Genomic DNA, 24,770 nt, shown 5'->3' with positions numbered 1-24,770 from the left:
AGCTACCAATAAAGGTTTTACAAAATGGTCAACAAAATAATAATGTCATCTAACATTGTTTATACTATGTGCTTGGGTCAAGTTAAGAATGCGTAATCTTGGTTCACGTTCACACTATAACTTATTTGTTTTAACGGTTTTGTAATTATTTTTAAATTTTCATAAAACTTTTTGACACCTGTTTGCTGGTAATTTTTTTCTACTTGCTTCATTTTCCGCTTGTAAATTCAGGTAGGCCTAATAATTTCTCACACAGAATGTGTTTTCAAATCCACAGCAATATTCAGTAGCATTGTAGCGCACGACTCGGTCCCTTTAACTTAAAACATTCTGCAATTTAAAATGAACAGCAGAAACCAACCATTTTGTTGAAGTGAAATGCAAACCATCAAAGTAAGGCAGCAAAATTGGTTAGGAACGATGCTCGCAACACCATGCGCACAGCTATTTGTTACCAAGGAAAATAAGTTGGCCAAAAAAGAAGAAACCTAACTACTAAAACTGGTTTCCATAATTACCACAGATACAAGCAAGCGTCAAGGTACATATTGCAACACAGACTTGCATAAAGCGTGGTGACCTTGAGAGCTCCAGAAAAGTTACTGTCCACACCGGGCCATAACATAGTTGGCCCATCTGGTAATAGTGAAATCCTAAAATACCGACTATATACGAAGATCAGGCGAGGGCATATGAAGCGCTGGGTGGCTCTAGGTGTTCGAGTAGCAAAACAGCTCCCACGGACCTCCGATATGCTCTACACCGTGGGTGATCCATAAACCAAAATCATTTAAAACTCTTGTGCTATAGCGCTCGAATTACAGCACAAGGTGAATATAGAATATAGCATACACTGAATGTGATTAGATTGCAAATTACTTGATTATATGCAAATAGATTATGTGATTCAGCTGTATCTGTCGCTCAAACGAAAGTAATCTGGGCTCTTTTGCATAACATTCATAAACGATATTAACCAAGAGATTATTTTGCGAAGAGACGAAGCAGATATAAAGAGTAAAGGTAATTTTATGACAATCTTCAATAGCTGTTAACTCCATCACGTTAATGATCAATTTGCTGTATAGGCTCATTGGAAACACAATATTCAGAAGCAAACACATTTATTACATGTATTTGGCGAATATAGATTTTCATTACGATAAACAAACTTAGCATTTGTGCAAATGATTATCTCGGCCAGGAAGAAAAACACTTCTACATGATGCAATAATAAACAGAACACACAACCATAACACCATTGATTCCACACTGAATGCATACAAAACGTAATTGCTTGTGATGGCAAGCAGCAATGACACTGTGCATTGCACCAACGATTCATTTGCAGGAAATAATTTTAGCAAGCACCAAGTACAGAATTATAAAATATACACAACGACACTCATTTGAAGGGTTAAATACTGCTATTTATGAAGCAAATTCTAGTAATACCATGAAAACGATCATAAAAATTTCAACTTTGCAAAAATATAAACCTTAACACCGATATAGTCACGCATAGTAAGGAGACGCCCAAGGACAACGCAATTATCGTCAACAGATGCAATAATTAAATTAAGGTTATTCGGATTTCAGCGCAGTACGTGGAGGACATGGTAAATAACCAACAAAAGTTCTAGAAAAATCTTAGAAGTTTTCATAATAATTTCTCCGAAGATCCAACTGCAGGCAAATAACAACGAACGGGGTAAAAAGAAGTGGAACGGCCACCACTTTGCAAATACCACCATTCACAAGCACCTCTATTATGATAAAATGAGCGGGGTAAGACCGAACAGTGGTGAAACACGCATTGGTAGTGGAGCAAGCTTTTGCAATACAAGCATAAGAAATATTAAATTTGGCACAACTGGTGGTAGCAGATGCACTGTTTTTCTGATAGATATTTAATGTTTCCGGCGAACAACAAAGCAAAATTATTTGTTTAGAATCAACGCGGCAAAATAGAGCAAGCAAATGTTTAATGCAAGCTTCTATTTGTAATTCCACATCTACTTAACTCAGCTAGCTAAGAACGTATGCAGCAAGTACAGAGTTGCGTTAAGCAACTTATTAAATTAGGTTATTATTAGGTATTAGGTCTATTATTTATTAAATAGATCTATTGCTTGCAAATAATTCAATAACTATTTAATTAACACTAAAAATGAAACCTTGCAAATACCGTGAAATAAAACATACCCAAAGCAAAAGCAATAAAACTAGTAGAAATTTTGTGTAAAACGAGTCTAATACAATCAAGCTTATGTGGCAAAAATTGGTTTAGGTAAAATCCAAAGTGCGAAACAGTTTAGTGTATCAATCCGACATTCATCTTGCCGTGCAATGATGAAATAAGACGCTACTGGCAACGCAGATCCATCCCCAAGCAACGATTTACTTAATTTAGCCGGTAAAAGCTTTAGACCGTACCGTCCAGCTGCTTTTGCATGAATAAGTACCGCCAGAAGAAATAACTATGAAATACTGTAAGGTAAACTGCCATAATACATACTGCATTAAAATCACCTCAAAACGCAAAATGAAGAAAACGTAAAAATTAGGAAAAAAATGCTTTCTCCAAAAAGTGACTTGAATCTTCTTGAAACGCACAAGAAACAGAAATTTAATTACTCTTTGATTTCATCGGATTATACTTGCCGCTCGTGATGAAGGCTGCTATAGGGCAAATAGCCCGAAAAAAGAGCAGCGAATACCGAATGGAATACGAGAAAGAAAACCGACGGCAGTTCGAGTTGGGCGGCGCCGCAATCAGCATCGTTGACCTGCATTGTAATGATGTTGAGAAGCATATTCCTATAAGATTGATGGTGGCTCTGTTATGGACCGAATTTAAATTGCGCGTAGCTTGCATTATTCACATGAAATTTTCGATCGCGTACTTTTTCAGCGTTGCCACTGTTTGCTCAAAACAAAAACTGTCCAACGTTAACTAATCTAAGAAGCTGTTCCTTACCTCATCATTATTCAAGATATTTCGAACGTCATAACACTGCTGTGTGGGAGTTTTCCTATACCTAATACAATAACAGCAAGTTCGAATAAGCAAGTCAGTCAAGTACAAAGTAACACAGCAGCAGTGACATGCTTTTAGTCGGTTCCGTTTACAATTTACCGACTTACCTTCCCTCTTTACAGGCGTGCTCGTGAGAAACTTCGCTCCATAATTCGTCGGTCGGGTATGGGGTGAGACAGTTTTCCTCATTTCTATCATCAGAACATGGCGTGGTGATATTTGCAGTGACAAAGAGAAGATTCGTTTCGGAGATACGGCTGGCTACGTAGGACCTATACAGTGACCGGTTATTGTCAAAACTTGGTGTAGAAAGAGAATAGCGAAACCGGTTCTTACCGCACACAAGAGAAACAGTCAGCTTTCCCGTCCATGACAATCTCGGTTGGGCCGAACTTGAAGACTTTCGCTTTTCTTACGCAGTGATAATAACCAAACAACGAGCTGGGTGCATTTACTTCGGCTTGATGATGGTGAGGTGTGTTCGACCCAGCTATGCCACTGTCGTGTCGTCGTTCGCTTGCAAATACGTTATTGGGGAAATTCACTAGTACATACAAGAAATGTTGGACTGAAAGCCACGCGCTTGACGAAAACCACCCCCCTTAAACGAATAAAACAATCGGTAAATGTTATGGTAAAGTCATGCATTTGGATCGCCAACAAAAAAATAAAAATTTAAACACTTTTTCTTCCTTCGTTTCAATGACGCAAGCTCAGAATTTCAAGAAAAATTAGGAAACATTGACTGAATAATAGTTTCACAGAACAAACCAACCGACCTAATTTCAGTAAATTCGTCATCGTCGCGAGAAAGAAGTTTCTTGAAGCAGAATTTTTCTTCTGTTTTGATCTTTTGCACACCTCTTGATGCTGGATGATGTCGACCGAGGCATAGACACCATCCTGTTCAAGAGCCTTCATCAACTCTTTATCTGTTTCTCCAAAAAATTTGCCAACCTGATCGAAGGAGTAGAAAAACAAACACAAAAGATACATCAGTAGCTTTTGTATTGATCACAAGTGAGAATATTTTTATTTGAACGAGATAGTACCCTATGTTTCTTTCCATTTTCTTGTTGGTTTGTCATCACTAAAACCCCGGCGTCATCCAGTACAACGCACAATTGATCCTGTGGAAACATTTGGTGTCAACCAACTCATTTATAAAATCCTGTTTTCGCGTTGTAAAACAGTGTTTAGTTAAAGAAAGATGGCCAATTCCGATTCAGTAAATATCGTATCGCATTTGTTTCCAAAAGCATTTTTTAATGTTAATCTTTTTAGTTTCGTGTGCCACTTATGAAAGCGGATGGAAGAATCATTTGAAAACTAGCCAGAAGTGTCAGACGCACTCAGTAGCGCTGTTTTAAACAAACACGTGCGAACCAATGTTCCCGTGCTTGTCCGGTTCTCATTCAAACCGTTCAGTACCCCTGCGCGTATCATCATGGTGCTAAATGACAATCTGAGACTAAACACTAGGTTCAGGCACCTGGCGATCATTTTATGTTATTCGTGGACGTTTAAGGTTAACCTGCAAATAAAATAGTTGTGCACAATAAGGGTCGGCACGTCACGCATTTTAGGATAAACAGAAAATGAGAAAAGTACAAAAGGCTGGAATAAAGCCAAAAGACGAAAGTTTACCTCGTTCAAGCAGCTGTGGTAGAAGTTGCAATCTTCGTCGGATTGACACTGGAAAATATTTTCAGTCGGCGAAGATGTATACCAATTTAAATTGTGTTAAACATTGTTAAGTCTTCTAAAAGTACTGCAGAACTACTGTATAGAGATCATGCATATGTTACCTTCTGAGCGGTTAGATTGAATAAAATTTCCTTGACACCATCATAATCTAATAGAGCACCAGATACAACAGGGGTAATGACCGGCTCGGTTGATAATGCAAAAGGCTGGCTCACCGCAATGAACCTCGCCGCCTGAATGGGACCACGGAAAGCATGAAAAAACTCTGTAAATCTTGCGATTATAGTTATACACGTTTCAGCAACTATGTCTGGCAAGTGTTTGGGCGCTTATGATTATTTGTTGTTGCTGATAACCGAAAAGAAGCGCGACAATCAGGCAATTTTTCTAAAATTGCAAACAAACTGTAATCTTTAAGCAATTGCATAAACCGAACTAGCATGAACTAATCACAAAGGCTCAAGATTGATAAAAACAAACGCGAATAACGCAAATGCAACATCACCAAATCCTCTCCGTACCTGAACCTGCGCAACAGCTGTCGTCGAACACGCAGTGCTGACGTCATAATCCGCAGCGGTAGAACTTTTCACGGTGGTGGTGGGGGCAGTTGTGACGTTCACATTATCGCCAATAAAAGGAAACTGGACTAGCGAGTAAACGACGGACTTAGACAGGACAGCTCGTTGGAAGTAATCCTTCGTGGTTGGGTTGCTCAGTTCTCGTTCTATTCCCTGGGGTTGCAACGTATTATCAATTAACAAAACGTCGTCTTGGCCAACGGCGCATAATAAAAATTGTTATAACCTAGTGAACCCTTGAGAAATTAGAAAATCCCAAAAGATCAGTTCGCATCAGTTCCTTCATCAACGGCGGACGACACGTAATATTTGACATCATTATGACGAAACCATTGCGTAATAATTAAAAATAAACACACGCTACGTACATGCGAAGTTGGGTAACTGATCAATAATATTTAGAGATTGTCACAAACTAAACTTAACGTTTAGGTTTAAATGATTGGGTTCGGCAGTCAAGTTTTCAATTGGAATTGGAAAGGAGCTCGGTTACATGAATGTGCTTGTACTATGAAAAACTACATCTTTAATAAATAATTTTTCACAAAGAATGACTCAAAAATTTATTGATACCTGTCTGTATTTTTCGTCGCCGTGGTGGCGAATTCTCAACAAGGAGGGCAGACCGTCTGTAGCCACAAACAAGGCTTTAACAATCGGGTCTGGTGTTGCAATTGACCACTTCTCAGTTAGCAAGATGTGCGACACATGACCATGCAACAGGAGGTCATCTAGTCGTGTGTTGTCGGCTGAAATACAGTCACAAGTCACATGACGTCAAACATCCCGGATGTATTTTTTATCGATCGCAATCGGTTTTAATGGAATTGTTTTAAGAGGGCGGGATAGGAATTGTTGTTCTGAGAATTCGAAAACATGACGCTAGTTTGTGAATTATGTTCACAGAAAACGACCTGATTGTGTACAATTTGCAGCGATCTCATCTAGTGACCGACATTCAAACTTTCTTGATGCGGAATCAGCCGAATTCAATGAAGACTCGCGCCCACACGGTGACTGAGAAGATCCATCGTCTGCGCTGTGTTCACAAGAAATTGAGAAATCTTAAACATGAGGCGACCGTTTTATAAAAAAGATTAAGATCGGCGACAGATTGCGGAATTAATGAAATGCTTTTCAAAATTCTGCGCGTAAATCTCGTGAGAAACCGATAACTATAAACGGTTACGTAATAACGTTGCTGCATAACAGTCTTGACAAGTGAACGTTTAAAAAAGTCAAGTTAACCAAACATACGCTTACCTTATGCACGGCATTCCGCATATTTCGGTATAAACGTCGCGATCTGCGATATTAATTTCGCTTAGAGTTGATTTTCCAGACGGAAACGTACCACTGCTGACGATACGATATAGTTTGTCGTTTGGTATTCCGAGCCCAACACTGTAACAAAAATGAGCGTGAAAATGTTTTATCGATTCAATCAACTATATTTTCCAATAATTTCCGACTGTAGCATAAAATTGACCATTTTATGGCCATTTATATTAATGGCAATGTGGCATAAATATTGCATTCGCAATCATAACTTGTCAATGCGACTTCCATCAAAACGATAGGACCTGAAAGCAGACAAGAACCCATTCATCATAATTGATGAGTTTGTGCATGAATTATGTATGCTTTCACATTTTGCCGATAAATCCATATTACCATCAGGTGGTTTAGTTTTCGTCAACATTCTAATTTTTTTTGTTTTTGTTTTTTGCTTTTTAAATTGGACTTTTTACTTTTTGTGTGTGAATTTCAGCATCCCGGAAAAATGTGAATATTACTTAATCTGGTAAACCATGCCAACAACAATTTCAGTTGATTGCTGGTTAAGATTAGCACAAAATTTCGTTAAAAATGAAACTTTTAAAATATTTTCAAAAATTAAGCATATACACCGTCAAATATTAGTCGAATTATATCATATTAAACTGTAGCCAATGGACACCCACTGGTGATTTGTCGCATAAGAGAGGGCGGATTACCGGTAACCAATACTAGCAAACGGTCCGCAAAGCACGGGCGTTGAACTTGGCTTGATAACAACTCAGAGTAAAACACAAACTCCCGATAAATTACTAAAATACGATATAACCACAGCTAAGTAAAAAGAAATGATTGCTCTAGAATCTAGATCACTAAAAGAGAGAATGGTACAAGACAAGGGTCGTGATTTCCATTGGCGCTAGATCAACGTATTAATAATGCAAAATATGACAGCTAAAAGCCTGGAAAGCTGATCCCAAAGAGTAATAAGCCTTGACAGAAACAGTTAAGGCTGGTATTAATCGATAAGACTTTTCGAAATGTAAACCGAAACATGGCTGAGAATAATAAAAACGTTTTACCTGAATAGGGAATTTTGGACAGGCGCATATTTGTAAGTAAACATGGCCTCGTATATGTGTCGTACGCCATACGATGTTGAGACCATGGTGCGAGAGAGCTGGGTTTCTCCGCTTTCTCTGTCTATCATTGATTTTCGGAGCTGTGAATAAGAACCTTACATTCAAATGAGACAGTGTTGACTAAAAGATCTAATTTTTATATCATCTCACCAATCAATTGATATGCAGTAAACGTTGTGTAAACGGGATGTTTGGTTACGATCTGACAGTGACAAATATATAACGTCTTTATTTCCCTGTTATAACGACATTATTGTACCTCAGTCATATTGCATTGTTCAATGTCTTCGAGATCTTCTACAGTAGGTGCGTTAAGCTGACCCTAAAACAATTCGTATAAAAAAGGTAAAAATTGATTTAATAAGTTTGTTAAATGATGTCTTAACTGTATAGTAGAAAAAAAAACACAGCAAAGAAATTTCAATAAAACACTGAAACTGCACAGTATAGTGTTGGTCACTTCTACAAATGTACAAGTACATGTTTATCTTAACCGATAACCGATTTTCTGAGGTATTCAATAAACTATGCGAAAACTGTTACGATAACAATATAATAGTAAGAAAATATTTTGAGAAATAATATTTTTACGAATCAATCAGGTAGTCTAATATTCTATATTAAATATACCTGTATACAAAATATTTCTAGATTAAGCAAGATTATGCAAGATTTGAAAAGTTAGTACACGTTAAGCTCAGTGATGTTACCTTCCTTAAAAGGGGGTGGTGGAAAAGAAAGCCGTTGTTTTCAGTCCCAAACATGTAGGCGTGCAATCCATACTAATCAAAAACATTACATTAAAACAATACACGCTTATACAATATCTGTGCAAATACGCCAAACTTCTACAAGAAATTAAAGATGTCACTAAAGCAACAAACGCATATATTAATAAACTGTCACATGTCATACAGCTTCAGAAAGAATACAGTGCGATCTCGTTATTCCAAGAGCATTTTTAAGGATAAGTGAGGTTTCCAGAATAACAAAAAAATAGCAAATACATTGCATAATAATTTGCACCAGATAATAAGAGTTTCGAAATAACAAACTCTGGAATAACCAGATCCCACGGTACTTGAATACGGAGACCGTAGGCCGTTCATAGTTAGAATTTCGTCTCCTGTTAATGCGAGGTAGCGTTCAAGCGAGAATAGACAGCTGCTGTGGGAATTTAAACCGGATAATCAAAACCCTGCTGCAGCTTTCAAAACTCATTACGCGTGCATAAGCGCATTTCATTCACGTACCTGTGTAGCTGTTATATTATCAGCAACTGGTTTTGAGCCTCTTTACTTGTGTTTGAGACAGGCGTTATGCGAAAATTACCTGCGACACGTCCATGATTTGTTTGATATCACTGTGTAAAATATCAGCAGCTGCCACTCCAAGCACACCGAGTTTGCGTTTGTTGTTGTCATTGTAGTCTTCGTATATCGGTCTAGTCACCGTCATCACAGTGCCAAGGCCTAGACGATCCTCGTAAGGAAGCGACCATTTGTACAATTCACTTTAAGAAACAAGTAAACTAAAACTTTATTACATGTTGTTGTTTGCCTGAAGTATTGTATGAGCACAAACGTCTTGTATAAAATTTCATGACGCATAGTGGTAATAGAAATGAGCCTGATATTATAAACGAACTGTAAAGAGTTAATTGCGACACGATATCTCAATCATCAAAGCGTTGAAAGACCAGAGCAGGTGGTAATGATAATATTTCGCACACAGTTACTTATCAGAGAAAACGATATGCTCCCAAAAACTAGATAATGATTGTAACATCTTACATGCAAAGAACAAACAGTTAGCGGAGAGCTTAAAGCAAAATCAATGGCGTTAATGGCATAGATCGCATTATATAAAACAAGAACACGACTAACATACCAATACAGTATACAATATGCTATATTAAAATATTGATTTTCCTACATACGTCTTTTCAATGGCAAGAGGCTTGCTGATTTTATCCAAATACTTCATGGTCTGAAAATGAGTTGCGGTGTCAGTGGGAATGGTGGAAAACTGACCGTGATTGTTGCAAGCCATTTGGCGCAAAGTTCCAGTGCTGGCAAAATGCTTTCCGACGGAATACGTGAAAACCCTCGTCTGGAAACGGAAAAGTGACTGATAGGTTATTATAATACATCACATATTCAGTCGAATACCATCTTAACATCACATACAATGAAAACGATAACAAAACAAAAAACGTATATTCAAGCATTACGACAGGCCGGTCCTGCGTAATGAATTACGAATTAGATAACAACATTCCGCGGCGACAAACGTAAGTTTTCGGTTACAGTTCAAATTCCAAAGGGAGGTCAATGCAGGAAGCTGAGATATTCGATGGAGAGACGCGCGCTGCTAGCAAGATCGCGATCTCCGAACCGTCGTTCACAGACGGGTGTGTCATATCACAGCAACCTCGTACCTCCCACAAAACCCTTCTCCGATGTTTAATTATAAAAAGATAACACGCTATTGTCTCCTATTTGTGGTACTTGTGTAAGTACAGATAACAAGTAATAGACATAATCATACAGTACTTTAGTAAAGGTAAATAAAATTCTTGCGCCTTGAACAAACGATTTACTCGAAACTTCACTTCCACTAGACATTGTAATCGAAAAATTTTTTTACTTAAAATAACTTTCAGGTTACACTTGATAAAGCATATGTTGTGCTGTCATTTTTCGTATCAAAAATATTGCTTTTGGTAATGTAAAATTAATGAAGTATTGTCTCAAAGTTGTTGCTAAACTTTTAGCAGTGCTTTGGAAAAAGGCTAATTGCAACTTTCTCAGTAAAAAGCGTCTTTTTCCAATGTCATTTACGTTCTGCATCTTTTTTGGGAGAAGTTGCCACATTGATAGTACACCTACTCTTAAATAGGAATTTTTGAATAGACTTTCACCTTATTAGAAATGTTGCAGTGAATGTTATTCAATGTTAATAAATGAAATGTTAATCTTATAAACACTGCAAAATAACGTTAAGTTGTGGCCCGGAGCAAACAATTTGAGGGGGCCGACTTGTCATAGTGTGTCATTTCATGGAGGCTTGACAATAAACGTTGTTTGCATATAGTGGGTTGCCCTGGTCTGCCAGTGTGCACGGAGCTCAGCCTTAAGGACCATAAAATGACCAAGTATTGCGCTGCTGGTCAGGGGCTAATTTAGGCCAACTCAACTTAAATTCGTTCACTGCTCAATCACCAAGATCCAACGAGGTTGTTTTCGAAGACCCGGAACGAACGTTATCTTTTATTTTTCAAAGTAAGAGAATGGTTTTATCGAAATTGAAGAGTTGATCAGCGGCGTATGTTGAGCGGGCGAGTTTTGTGATGGCTTTGCTGTAGCAGTCGCCAGGGAGGCGTGTGCCGCTAGCAAGCACACACTCCCAACGCCGCCTGTTGTGGTTGACCGCACCACAGCAATCACGGACCTTCAATATAAACTAAGCCGATGTTTATTAATGGTAGGTGCTATCCTTAAAGTGCTTTTGTACTACTTCTGCTACAAATGACGTATGTCACGGTGTAGATGCAAGGAATTAGATACAATAGAATACGACGGCACTTTAAACTAAAACTTCAGTTACTGTACATTGACTTCATCATTGTCAATTATAAATTATGGAAAGCATAAAGCCAAAGCTCATACTCTCTCAAATTCAACTTATTTTGACAGAGGTGGGCAGTCGGTACTTTCAAACTACCGTCGGTAACGGTACTTCGCAAAAAATGTACCGACGGTTCCGGTATTCGGTAATATTTTAAGAAAATAGTTTGTTACTTTGTCGGTTCTCGGTAGCGGTACTTTTTGTGTAACAGTAAAAGATGCTGCTGCAAATGCAATGTTTGCCGCAATTATGCTGCCGGTAAAAACATATCGTATCGAAGTACTGCCTACCTATGAGTGTAGGTCATAGGAGTTCAGTCTATGTCCAATTAGGCGTCATGTAAATAAATTAGGAACGTGAAGCATTGTAATTGAATAAATCACGACTGTTTTAAACGTAAAAAAACGGTAGCCCAATCATTTGCGTCCGTGAAGTTACGGTATCCTTTGGAACGCATTGGCTACCGGTCAACTGGTAACATACTTGTTGCCAGCACTACTGTAAGCTGTATTTGAAATATAATTTATCAGTTCAACAAACGCAAAGTTGCAGGTTATTCTGGTTCAAAATGAACCAACACGTGACGTCATGTACCATTACTTTTAACAAAGATAAAGTTGGCTGTGAAGTGGAAGCTTAGGTCTGCAGTTGAGCAAAACTTGCATCCCAAAATCTCACTGAAAAAACGAATATGATGTAAACAATGAGACTTTATAAACGTTTTGCTTACAACATCATGTCTATGTCAGTTTCTTATAGCGAAGTATAAATCTGATTTGCAAAGATCAATCTCATGACTACATTGCGGCAGACTAGTATCATGGGTTTGGGACTAAGAGTAATGTATCGACATGACAACTAAAGCATCTTTTACCAACTGAATTTTTAGTTGCTTTGTGTACTTAATGTTTAGTTTATATATAATACCAACGAAATAGAAAATCATAAAACCATTTACAAAATGAAGGTCAAGAGAGGTTGCTGAAGCACTTGGCGGCGTGGAGACGTCACTCCAGCGCGAGCCTGGCGAGGTCTTTCTGCCAGGCTCGTACGTCTGTGTGAGTGTAATGTGAGTTTTGTTTTGTTGGGAGTGTTTCTTTATTTGCTAGGCTATTGGAATTCGCGGCAGCCGAGACAGCCGCCGGAGGGCGTGAGCCGCTAGCAGACTCACGCTCCCCGAAACGCCACCTGCGTTGGTGTCGCACCACAGCAACCGCGGACCTTCAGCATATTCTATACCAATCGTGTTATATAAACCATGAAACAAGTTTGATCTCGCCTTTGTGGTACTGTATTTAGCGATCGAGTTACTGTTTTCAGGAAGTCATACTATACACGGAATACGTGTATTTAATAATTATCTATTGCAATAATATGGTTAAATTCAGGATATCCGTATAATTAAGGGTGACTCTGATGTTCCGAAAACTGGTGTAATAGAATAAATTCAACCAAGCTTAGTTCTCGGGTCAAACAGACAGCTGTTATTTAAGAAATATGATTTCGCCCTACAAGGCATCTTTAGTTTCTAAAAAATACAACATAAAGTAAACGATGTAAACCATAGTAGTTTAAAAATTGTCCTTTATACTTTAAGATCAACACTAAATCAAAAGTTAAAACAGTAAGTAACTATGCAGGATTTATCTACAGACAAAGGTACGAGTGTAACGCGGAAATTTTATAATTACTAGAAACTGTCATGGTTTAAAACGTTTTCGTTAAGATACATGCCAAATCAAGACAGATGTAGACTAACTATGATGGGAGAATTTCATTTTAAAGCCTAGCATACCGACCAGGAATACATTCACGATCTAGGATTCTAGGAGATGGACTAAATCAAACAAAACAAATCGCGAATAGTAATTATTTATACGAAGTTAGTTACTGTTCGATGGAGGAAAATGTAGAAGCAAAACTTAGATTATCCATATTTAAAAAAATGTTGAGAGAGTAAACGTTACAAAACTATCTTATTATGATACGAGCACAGGTATGGTCACTTCGCAATACAAGCTTTGCTTATCAGAAAACTTGACTGCGTTCCAAAACTGTACGCCATAAATTGCCAGTTACTGTGCGTACAAATATGAGAACGCATTTCATTTCAAGGCCTTTTAAGCAGTTCTGAGGCACTAAAGCGTAACTTTTTTAAATAAAGTCATAAGGATTTTAAAGAAAAAAGAATACATATACGAAGAAAACCGAAACAGAGAGTTGTTTTGCTACTTTGTTGCCACATTGAGTTATCTCATTTGTAGGTAAAGATGCAAATCGCGGTAAAAAACGTTTAATTTAAACTGACGAAGTTACAATTCTGCCAAACATGTTATAATTTCCCGAAACATAACCATGTGACTGCAAAGAATCACACTCGTGAAAATTTTTCATTGGTAAACGAGAGAAAGACTAAGCAATGATGAAAATGGAGCTCAAGCTTGTAGCTGAATTACTCGTGGTAGCGCGGGGACTTTACTCCAGCGAGGAGTTCGTGGACAGGCTTGCAACAATTCCTCAGAACGGTGCAGGAATATAGTGTGGAGAAGAAAAGATCGCATGATATTGGAGAGCGTAGTGAGAGGGATTCTACTTTAACGCGGTGTTGAGTTTGACGAGTTGCATCATTTGTCGTTTCGTTTCTTTCATTGAAGTTTGCAGGTTCAGTGTTCATAGGTTTATTTCGTTATTTCGTGTTTCACAAGATTCATTGAAAGTGCTTACTTTGATACGCAGCATATGACGCTCGCCGGGAGTCACCGTCACCAGCCTGTGGGTTTGATTTGATTGGCACTACAGCAACGACGGACCTCCCTCCAACAGACCTTAAGGTCTGTTTGGTTATAAAATAAGGAAACGCAACAACCTATGGTTTGTGGGACCTTTACTACAGTAAAAGTATCAGAAGTATATCCTATGCGCTAAGTTAATCATGTTTCAATTGAAATTACGACAAAGTCAATGTGGTACCAACGATCAAACAATGATATAATTTTGTTTGCTTTGCCATAACTCAAAATCAAGGTCTCTGACCACTGCAAATCTATTTGACGGATCAAATAGATCAAATACAACTTTCTTTTCAAAAACGTTCACCTAAAACAAGCGTGTCAATGAAAGTACCAATATTGCTTAACTCCAATAATAATATAATGGCGCTTTTCTAATTACAGAAAAAGTTCCATCAAAATCCAGTTAAACAGAACAATCAAAAGCATGTTCATGATTTAATGAAATCAACTCACAGTCTTGTTCCCATTTAGTGAATTAAAAACTTCTTCCGGGTATTCTGCTCCACCATCGGTGAAAAGGAGGATTATGGGATTGCACGATGCATTTCTTGGAACAAAGTTCAACTGATTAAATCCAAAAGCAAAACCATCAGAAAACGACGCTGGGTTTTTTGGTATAATACTTGCCAACCAAGAGATGGCTGCCTGAAATATTTTACAAGCAGTTGAATAAGTGTGACATGTTAAAACTCAGATACAACGCATGAGTGAGATAGTTTTAGTTGCCAATTATTACCAATACTAAAATCATTCTACCAAAACTTGGATCACAGTTCTGACTATGAGGACATGGTTACCGCAAAGGTTCAAACACTTCAACTATAATTATATACATTGACTGTTTTACATTGTTGGCATAGTTTTAAGTATGCTTAATAAAATCATCAATCTGATAGTTGATTTTCAACTGACATTCATATAAACATTATAACAGAAAATTACCTCTTTGTTCACTGGTGTTCCCTGCATTAATCCTGGGCATTTCATGTTCAAAAATTCAACTTTGTCGTTGAAGACAAAAACATTGAAAAAGTCATTCTCACTGAAAGAGCTCATGACGTGTTGGACTGACATTTTGATAAGAGTCAGTGTCAGGCCTGTTACACTTCCACTTCTATCAATCATAATTAGAACATTTTTGTGTGACGACATACTCTGCAACGCAATCAGTGAATTGAAAGCAGCTGGTAACTTATATCATTTAGAGAGTTAGTTGCCACAACCAGTACGGTTAGTTGTCAATCAGACTTTCAATAGCCAGCTGTACAATTGAGAAGCATACGTAAGTGATACACTTGCACTAAAAACCATAAATGGAAAAACAGGGTTATATGACAACAGTGGGTGTGATATTAAACACAAAAAAATATTTTTATAGTTTTTCAAAAATATTATCAACTTGGAGTTTATAGTTACAGCAACAGGACAAGTTGGATTTGATTGATTATAAATTATTATTGGTCGTCTGTGTGGTTACATTTAAACAAAAAAAAACTTCCAAAAATATGTTCAGCAATACAGTGCAACACCACAGTTTTATGATGACTTCCAACAGCTATTCAACAGCATTTTCTTACCTGCACAAACCAAGACTCGCCACGACAATCAAAAAGATCAATCTCGTTGACAGGTGTACTCCACTGACGTGAGGGAAAATATCTTAGTACGCCATTCCTAGTTGCAACATAAAGCCATCTTGTTTTTGCTGACGTATCATTATTACAGAAATGGTCCTTGAAAACAGGATCCATACTTTGTGTCCAGGCAATATCACGTAAAATGGAACTTCCTATGACAAAGCAAGTAATAAGTATCATAAAGAAGCAAAGTACTTAATTTTATGATGATTTTTAACAAATATTCAAGTTCGGTAACTAATCAGAGTAATTGGTACATAATTGATCAAAGGCAATCATTTTTAAAAACTACTTACCCTCATTGTATACATCAACTGGAATATGAACTGCACTTAAGTCAGTGGAAACCTGAAGGCCATTAAATTGCAAATTTGCACGAAAACCACCTTCTGGTGTGTAGCAAACTGGATTCTGGTCTTCGCTGAAAGGAGACTGTTTAGGCAGCTGATAACCATTACCACATTTTGAATTGTAATAAAAAAGAGTTCTGTTTGTATGTTTAAACACTTCATTGGGTGTGGCGGAAGTTTCATTAACTCCTTTATCATAAAAGCGCACTTGTACATTCTGTAAAAAATCAATGGTAATAAAAATTCACTGGCACGCTAAAATTGCCAATGACTGCTATATTCTTCACCAAAAAAATACTTACGGTTAGCTTTTTTTCGCGATTTGTTGCATTGTTAAATAAATACGCTTCCTCTGTTAAATTCTAAAATAAGTGCAATTGAAAACAATTTAGAATAAAATACACTTGCAATGGAAAACTCTGTAGACATGAACACTATTTGTCATGCATATAGTAAAACAAAGTGAAAACGTAGTTTCAGTCTGTACTTAAAACACATTTACAGATAATATAATTATCACTATTACCATCAACATAAAACACAATTTTATAAAAATACTTAAATATTTGAAACAAGTTCATATTCTTTGGATAATCCTTGAAGTTAATAAGGTTAATATACACATATATATATTTATACAATTAAAATAATGCGTATGGGACAATAATTGTCCATACCATACCTTCACTTTACTTTCAGCAGTTTGAAAGAGTTTCTGAAGATTTATAACTGCTGTGTTAATAATTTCGTCCCGGTTTATTTCAATTACTTTCAATCCTAACCTGTTATATTCCTAAAACAATACAAGAAATAAAGCACAAATTGGAACACCACACCCAACCCAAGCATATAGCAAAATGCACAACTTGTTATCACTAGATGGAAATTAAGGACAATTGGCATGTACATATTAGCTCTTTCATAAACCACTTTCTCAATGGACTATGCCCAAGAGCAAGTACTTACATAAAAATATACACATACTGCATTGTAGTACACCAATGTAATCAATAAGTATAACCACAAACAGAATCAGTATATTATTTGCAACAAAACAAAACAAATTTACCTGTTCTAAATAATGAAAAGCTGTGGATTCTTTGACTGTTTCACTAATGTTTCTATTAAAATCCTGAGTGACTTTTTGCAACCTCAAAAACATGAATATATAAGTTACAAAAAATATTTATCAATTCACTTACACAAGACAATGACATTAAATACAGAGTTACTATTTCACCATAAGTAGGTCACGCGGGCCGTAGTTAAAGATACATGTGGTTAGGTTAGGAGAATGGGTATGCACAAATTCGATTTAAGCTATTTGGGGTTTAATTAAAGTTGATTTAGATTAAAAGGAAGATTTAGGTTTAGTTGTAATACTGCAATATTATGTTATAATGTTTGAGTTAGGTTAACAAGGAACCATGAAAAATAGCTTTGAACGTAGTATGATTTTTTTTGGTGAACTAGTGACAGGCTTAACTTTATTAAATGAAAATAAACTACAAGTATATATAGAAATTATATACTTAGGCAATTACAATTATATAAGAATGTTTTCACCATGCAGAGGATTAGTTATATCATATCTTTCATCCATGTTTTTAGTTTGATTTACCAAAGTTCTCCCAGTGAACTTGAAGAAAATCCAACGCTTAAAATCAGAACAACCCAGTACAGCAATGTTGCCATCTTAGTAAAATGGAGGACATTTTGTATCATCATGCCCTGATTACTTTAAGAAATTGAGCAATCCTTTAATCAGGAGCGTTGAAACAGCATGTAGGCTATTATCAAAGAACAGTTTAAATCAATCCATGTCCACGTGCTTTTACAAAAGCAAAAAATTTAAACTTGATGTTGCAATATTCATTAGTTACTAGTATATTACAGAATTAAGACATATATGAAACATATCTCAGATAGACAAGCAAATAAATTTCTTTTAATTCTTCTTTAACTCTACGATTAAGGTCAGGTTTTACTGTTTTATGCTGTTTGATGAAATTTCTAAACCAGTACTAGGCCTAGCCAACTTGTTGTAACACCACACAACTATACGTAAACAACCTTGCTTTGTAATTATAGCCTACACACTTGGCCAAGCCTCTATGGACCAAGTGTTTTATTTTTGCACTCCAAATGCTGACAACCGAACTATCAGAAGCTATATACTTCTAGACTTCTAATGACAACAGAACATAAGCCCTGACAGCTCTATCACTCCGTGATAATGAGTAAGGAAGGATGCGTTTGTTCCCAGCGGGGACGAGCTGTCCCGAGCGTAGCCTACTGTACTTGTAAACAAATCCAACTCTAAAACTTAACTTGTATTGTTGATCTCATCTGCTCGAAGAACGAGTACGCACGCATATACATATATATAACGAGTAAATACCACACATACCACTAAAATCAGGGCAGACACAGTTTGAAGTGATATGTTCAAAAGACAGAATCACCGCGTGGTGGGCGCCACACAACTCCATCAGATGAGGGCTAAGTAGTGTAGAGCAAAACGAAGACCGAGATCGTTATAAACTTCGGCCGTGAAAAAATTATTCGTTCCTATTTTTACGCTGGTCGCGTCTGATGTATGACACCCAGATTCTGTGTCTGTAAAACGGCGTCCGATGTCTCGAGAAGCATTCCCATGCTCTTGCTTTCGTGGAGGTGTATCATTTGAACAATGACGTCGTCGTTTTGGTCGTGCAGGCAAACATCGGTACTACGATTCGCAGTCTTTTTGTAGTTGACGGCACGTTTACCAAATCTCTTGTGTAATAGCACAGTTGCCTTGCTGGTTTTGAGTTCTTCAACGAAACGTGAGTGGACTCTCGAGGAATAGGTGCAGTGGTCGTTTGCTTGCAGCCATGGTCTAGGACTCTAGGTCGATGATGCGAGGCGAATTACGCGTTGTTAGTCGTCGCCTTCAGCATTTGACACCGTTTTTTTAGTTCTTTCACTTCTTAAACCATCTTAGATTTTTCATTTTCGTAAATCCTGCAATTCCGCTGCTTGCTTGTTGACTACGCTGTACAAACGTTCCAGCTTTGCGTTGAAGTAGCCCATTTTTTCTTGTAAGAAATCTGCGCTCACTTAGCTGTGACAAGTGGGCGGCATCTTAGACATAAAATTCGTTGCAGAAGCCGTTGTCGACTGGGCTTCACGGGGTCTCCAATGCGGCGCTCCGAAAGCTATGATGCCGTGATAATTAGTAAGGAAGGTAGCGTTTCTTCCCAGTTAGCACGAGCTGTCCCGAGCGTAGCCTATTTGTAAATAAAGTCAACTCTAAAACTCAACTTGTATTGTTGATCTCGTCTGTTCGAAGAACGAGTACGCATACATAGGTATATATATAGGTCTATAACGAGTAAATACCACGCATACCACTTAAATCAGCGCAAACACAATTTAAAGTGAAATGTCCAAAAGACAGAATTACCGCGTGGTGTCACTGTAGCTACCACAGTTGGACGCTTCTGCAACAGACCTAAAGAATGAAAGTGATTCGCTAGGCTGAAGTATAAAAGCTTGTCTTAAATGTGTACGTGTGTGATGTGTCTATGCGAACATGCACAAAGACTATGCTAGGTAACCGGGGTAACCGGGGTAACCGGGGTAACCGGGGCTCGAGTGATAAGGAATCATTGGCGAATTTAATTTATGCGAATCATGTTTAGTAAACTGTACTAAGTTAAAGGATAACTTGGAATAAGGATTATGTTACCAGACCATACCACACCAAAACTGGGGTCTAGTATACAACGGCATCCTGTGTTTGTGCACTTGTATACTAGATTCCCAACTAGGACTATTTGTCGTTTGTCAAAATAACACACTATTCGAAACTTCCCCCAGGCCAAAAACTTCTACATGTATCTCCTTCGAGCAAGCAAACCGTAACAAAGAAATAAGAACGCGAAATAAGAAATAAGACTACCTTCACTACCATAAAAACAGCGTCTTATAGAGTACGTAGGCTACCGTAGGCTATGAGCGTCGATCGAAGATATAAGGCTACCATGTTTTTTCATGTTTTGCAACTGTGGACTAACATCTGTTGAAATGAAAGTCGCAACATTTGGTAAAGTATTTTACTAACCAATGACAAAACGGCCCTTTCTCTTTCGCTTGCTGAATGATGAATAAAACAGTGAAACACTTAAACCGCGCAACGTACAACATACTGTGGAGCTAGCACACTCTGACGGCACTGAACCTTCCTACCACACAGCAAGGAAAGCGTTTCAATAATCTGAAATAATTCTCTTTGTACGTCATGCTGTGCCGTCATTTCTATGAGACTAAGCCAATTTATGTTCAAGTGGGGACCATTCTAAATACCAAAATGTAGCTAACGTAGCTACTAAATTCCAAAATGCAGTTAATGTATAACTAATACAGCTCATGTAACTAATGTAGCTAACGTAGCTACTAAATTCCAAAATGTAGGTGCTAAAATAGCTAAATACTAAAACTTAATTATTGTAAGTTAAATAACAAAAGGTGCTCAGCCGGTGAATTAATTCTTTTATGAAACAACGTTTCGCAAACCCATGCGGGTGAGCTTCATCAGGGCAGATTACAATAAGTGAATAAGAAATCTTTTTTGAAAATTACAAACATATAAAATTACCTAGATACAAGCAATCACTAAGAAATAATTATGATGTATGGTATTATGACGTAAGAAACGCAAAATTACATAATAAAGCAAAGATAAAAAACTAGCAGTTAAAGGCAAACAAATACAGTACATACATATAACATGTTTAAGTAAAATATTGCGAGTAAATAGGTGACAACAGGGTGTTGTCAATTGACATTTACTATATTGTCTGTTATTATATTATTATTATTGTTATTATGTTATTATTATATAATGTTATTATATTAATATATTGTTATGTGTTATAAATATTGTTATATGTATTATATATTATTATTAACTATTGTTATTATATTAATATATTGTTATGTGTTATACATATTGTTATATATATTATATATTATTATTAACTGTTGTTATTATTATTATTATTACCATTCATTGTCACTACACTGTCTACATTGACAATTACCAAACGGTCAAGCTAACTTCTTACGTAGTTAAATCATAAGCTGTCTAAATAGTCATCAACTCATCATGCAAATAGCCTTCTCTAAATAGAGAAGAAAAAGCGGCTTTGAATCAACTTAAAAGCAACAAGGACATCGTTATTTTAAAAGCTGATAAAGGTAGTTCCACCGTTATCATGGATTGTGTTGACTATGAAAGCAAACTTGAAGTAATATTATCTAACTCTAAAACATATCTTAAACTGAAATAAGACCCTACAAAGACTACTGAAAAGATTTTAAACAAATTCATTTCCAAACTTTCTGCCCCTAACATGGAAAAACTTTCCCCTGCGGAAACATTATTATCGTTAAAACGTTTTGATGCTTCCGCTCCGCGTCTGTATATGGGTTGGCGAAAATCCACAAACCTGATACTCCTCTGCTGCCTATCATCTCTTTCATTGGTACTCCAACATATAATTTATCAAAGAAAATAGCCGATATCATTCCGCCACTAACTGGACAAAGCAAATACCATGTCAAGAATTCTCCGGATTTTGTGAATGAGATTACTAATCTACACATCGCTGATGTCGAAATAATGGTATATTTTAAAGTTATCTTGCTCTTTACCAACATACTTAACCATAGATATTGCTAGAAAGTGAGAGGATAACATTTCAAACAAATTTTTGGTACTGCCATGGGCACGCCTGTGTCAATGATTACTACAAACTTTATCATGGAAGACGTAGAGAACATTTCGACATTTTTTCGCCCAAAGTACGGAAACGCTGCGTTGATGACTGCTTTGTGATTTTAAAAGAAGAAGATCTTGAATGTTTTCACCAACACCTTAACTCTATTGAATCTTCTCTAAAAATTAACGTTGGAAAAGGAAGAAAATTGGTCAATTGCTTTTTTAGATTCATATATTTCCCGTAATAAGTTAGGTCTGCTCACTTCAAAGGTGTACCAGAAACCTACTCATAACCCCAGGTATCTCAACTTTCATTCGATGCACCCACTACAGCACAAACGCTCGGTGGTGAAAACTCTCTTACACCGAGCAAAATCACTTTCGACCACAGATAAAGACAGAAAGAAAGAATTAAAGACTGTAAAAGATTCCTTACGATTAAACGGTTACCCGGATTAGATACTAAACAAAAGCCAACAAAAGGTCAAACAAAATTCAGATAACTCCAAAGCATTCCAAGATTTTGTTCTTGTTCCGTATATTCCCCTCCTCGCCGAAAAACTGAAACGAATTTTAGGAGATCACAAAATCAAGACTGCTTTCAAACCGGCTTTGAACATTGATGACATTCTTTCCTCTCCCAAAGATCCTATAGCCTACTACAGGGAAATAGACAAGGTGCCATTTACGAAATTTCTTGTAAAGGCTGTAAGGGTACTTATATAGTTGAAACAAAACGATTCTTTGCTACGAGAAAGAAAGAACGTAGATCTGACATAAGCAACTTTCGATATGAAAAGAGTTCTTTGAATAAACATGCCTTGGAAAAAGAACACATAATAGATTGGGAGAATGCTCATGTACCTAATTTCGAACCAGACTACTGGAAAAGAAAATTTATGAAATCGTTTTATATTAATTCGAAACAGGATGTAATAAACGATAAAAAGGACACACTATTGTCACCTATTTACTCGTAATACTTTACTTAAACATGTTATATGTATATATTTGTTTGCCTTTAACTGCTAGTTTTTTACCTTTGCTTTATTATGTAATTTTGCGTTTCTTACGTCATAATACCATACATCATAATTGTTTCTTAGTTATTGCTCGAATCTAGGTAATTTTATGTTTGTAGTTTTCAAGAAAGACTTCTTATTCACTTATTGTAATCTGCCCTGACGAAGCTCACCCGCATGGGTTTGCGAAACGTTGGTTCATAAAAGAATTAATTCACCGGCTGAGCACCTTTTGTTATTAAAATTATACCTGGTAGGAAACATAGTATAATGTAAGTTGACTTTGCAAAATGCGCGCGGAATGCCAGTTTTGTTGGAATTATGAGCATTGCCAGGCTTTATAAGAGTGTGGTGCTCGTACGTTTGCTCTGGTATAATGGTACCTGTGTGTAGAGCTGTGATTGTACCGTAATGCTTATTGGAAACTGGAGAGTGGAGCACAAGGGCGCATATCATAGCCTCGAGGAAAGTGTGACACTTGCATGCACGATGCTTCCACACCGCTCGTGCCTGTGTTATCAAGCTTGTGTTTGTGCGAGTTCCGATTGATACAGATATTTTTTAATTAAAAACACTTGGCTACCAAACTGACTACTAAGTGATTTTAAAGTTTAGCAGATTAAGCACGGTAGAGTTTTAATCCACCATTTTGAAAGTAAAGTGAAAGCGCAAAACAATCCTTACCTACCAACAAAAATGGTGTTTTAAAAAGAACTGACAAAACTTTCTCCCCACAACTTCCACATGTGTAATAGAATTTATTGGGTTACGTTATACCGATCTTGGGCGGAAATCCCGCAGAGACGGTGGAGTCACGTTCAATGTTCCCTCTAAGCTGCGCGCGTGCGCAAATGCGCACTGCTGACACGGTCTCCGCGCACAGAAAATCTGTGCTGCGCACAAGAAAAAAATCCAACCTGAATTGAAAATAAAATAAACGCATAATAATGGCCACAGTGCGCAAGTGGCACGTCTGATGTTGCTCACAGCTGTCCAAGGGACCGCTCAGGGAGTTAGTTTGTTTGCTCAGACTCGTGAAAAATTAGAGGGAACATTGGTTACGTTCCCCCTCAATGGTTTTGTTGGAAGAAATAATATCTGTTACGTTGGATACGATTTGAATGTGATTTATGTTGGATATGATTTTTCAGCATTTCTTTGTCATGAAGCAAGAACTTTCTAAGAAGGCTACATAAGCCACAATCTTTAAATAGTTTAAATTTTTCTTATAACTCTATTCTATGGTTAAGAATCTTTGGTACTGACCGACAGAGTGCGCTTATAGGCTACGGTTGTCATGCAGCTTCGAAAATGGGATGTTTATTGCAAATTTTCAAAAGCTAAGTCATACTAAGTTAGATCAAATGCGTATAACACTGAAATCCGTACATCCTTGAATGATGCGCTGTTATATACTTCCTCTGATGGAGAAGTCTCAACTACGATGGCATGGACATATCACGAGAATTACATAGGAAGATTTTGCATAACAAGTCATGCTTGTCTCACCGACCGACAAGAGACCACCGGTCAACCAAGAATCAAAAAGAACTAGAAATATAATTTTATCATTGACCTAGCGTGGTCACGAACGAGTAGACTACATAGATCCCTACGACTTCATGTTTTTTATTAATAGCAAATCAATTGCAAACTGCAGTAGTTAAAAAGTTTGCAGAACATCTACCCCTCGGCCCTCTTAAAGAAGTTATAGAGGATTTTGAAGAGAAATAAATTTCAATAACCAACGTCTGAGACCTTTACATTAATTTGGAAGTTTTTCCAGCGTGAAAGTTACTGGGACATTTAAATTCGTTTGAAACA

The 24,770-nt window shown here is 37.1% G+C and overlaps 1 protein-coding gene across 2 annotated transcripts; it reads right to left on the bottom strand.

Moving 5' to 3' along the window:
- Nucleotides 1-1,107: 1,107 nt before the first annotated feature.
- On the bottom strand, nucleotides 1,108-18,009 carry LOC143459357 (voltage-dependent calcium channel subunit alpha-2/delta-1-like). 2 transcript variants are annotated; one of them, XM_076956477.1, is made up of 25 exons: nucleotides 17,779-18,009; nucleotides 17,227-17,308; nucleotides 16,840-16,950; nucleotides 16,460-16,519; nucleotides 16,104-16,374; nucleotides 15,748-15,959; nucleotides 15,113-15,325; nucleotides 14,624-14,815; nucleotides 9,688-9,860; nucleotides 9,081-9,261; nucleotides 8,459-8,530; nucleotides 8,008-8,070; nucleotides 7,689-7,828; nucleotides 6,592-6,732; nucleotides 6,243-6,367; nucleotides 5,902-6,077; nucleotides 5,269-5,481; nucleotides 4,849-4,980; nucleotides 4,688-4,735; nucleotides 4,093-4,170; nucleotides 3,820-3,997; nucleotides 3,377-3,641; nucleotides 3,148-3,312; nucleotides 2,981-3,041; nucleotides 1,108-2,789 (listed from the first exon to the last, which is right to left on the bottom strand). In XM_076956477.1, the coding sequence occupies exons 1-25, from the start codon at nucleotides 17,883-17,885 to the stop codon at nucleotides 2,655-2,657; spliced, it is 3,594 nt and encodes a 1,197-aa protein (XP_076812592.1). In that variant the 5' UTR covers nucleotides 17,886-18,009; the 3' UTR covers nucleotides 1,108-2,654. The 2 variants fall into 2 exon arrangements, with proteins under 2 accessions (XP_076812592.1, XP_076812593.1); XM_076956478.1 differs by lacking the exons at nucleotides 16,104-16,374; nucleotides 16,460-16,519; nucleotides 16,840-16,950; nucleotides 17,227-17,308; nucleotides 17,779-18,009 and having other exon boundaries at nucleotides 15,113-15,284; nucleotides 15,748-15,878.
- Nucleotides 18,010-24,770: the final 6,761 nt, after the last annotated feature.

The sequence above is a fragment of the Clavelina lepadiformis genome, chromosome 5 (assembly GCF_947623445.1).
Source record: "Clavelina lepadiformis chromosome 5, kaClaLepa1.1, whole genome shotgun sequence".
NCBI classification, from domain to species: domain Eukaryota; kingdom Metazoa; phylum Chordata; class Ascidiacea; order Aplousobranchia; family Clavelinidae; genus Clavelina; species Clavelina lepadiformis.
The sequence above is the reverse complement of the archived record's forward strand: the minus strand, read 5'-3'. Positions and strand labels throughout refer to the sequence as shown.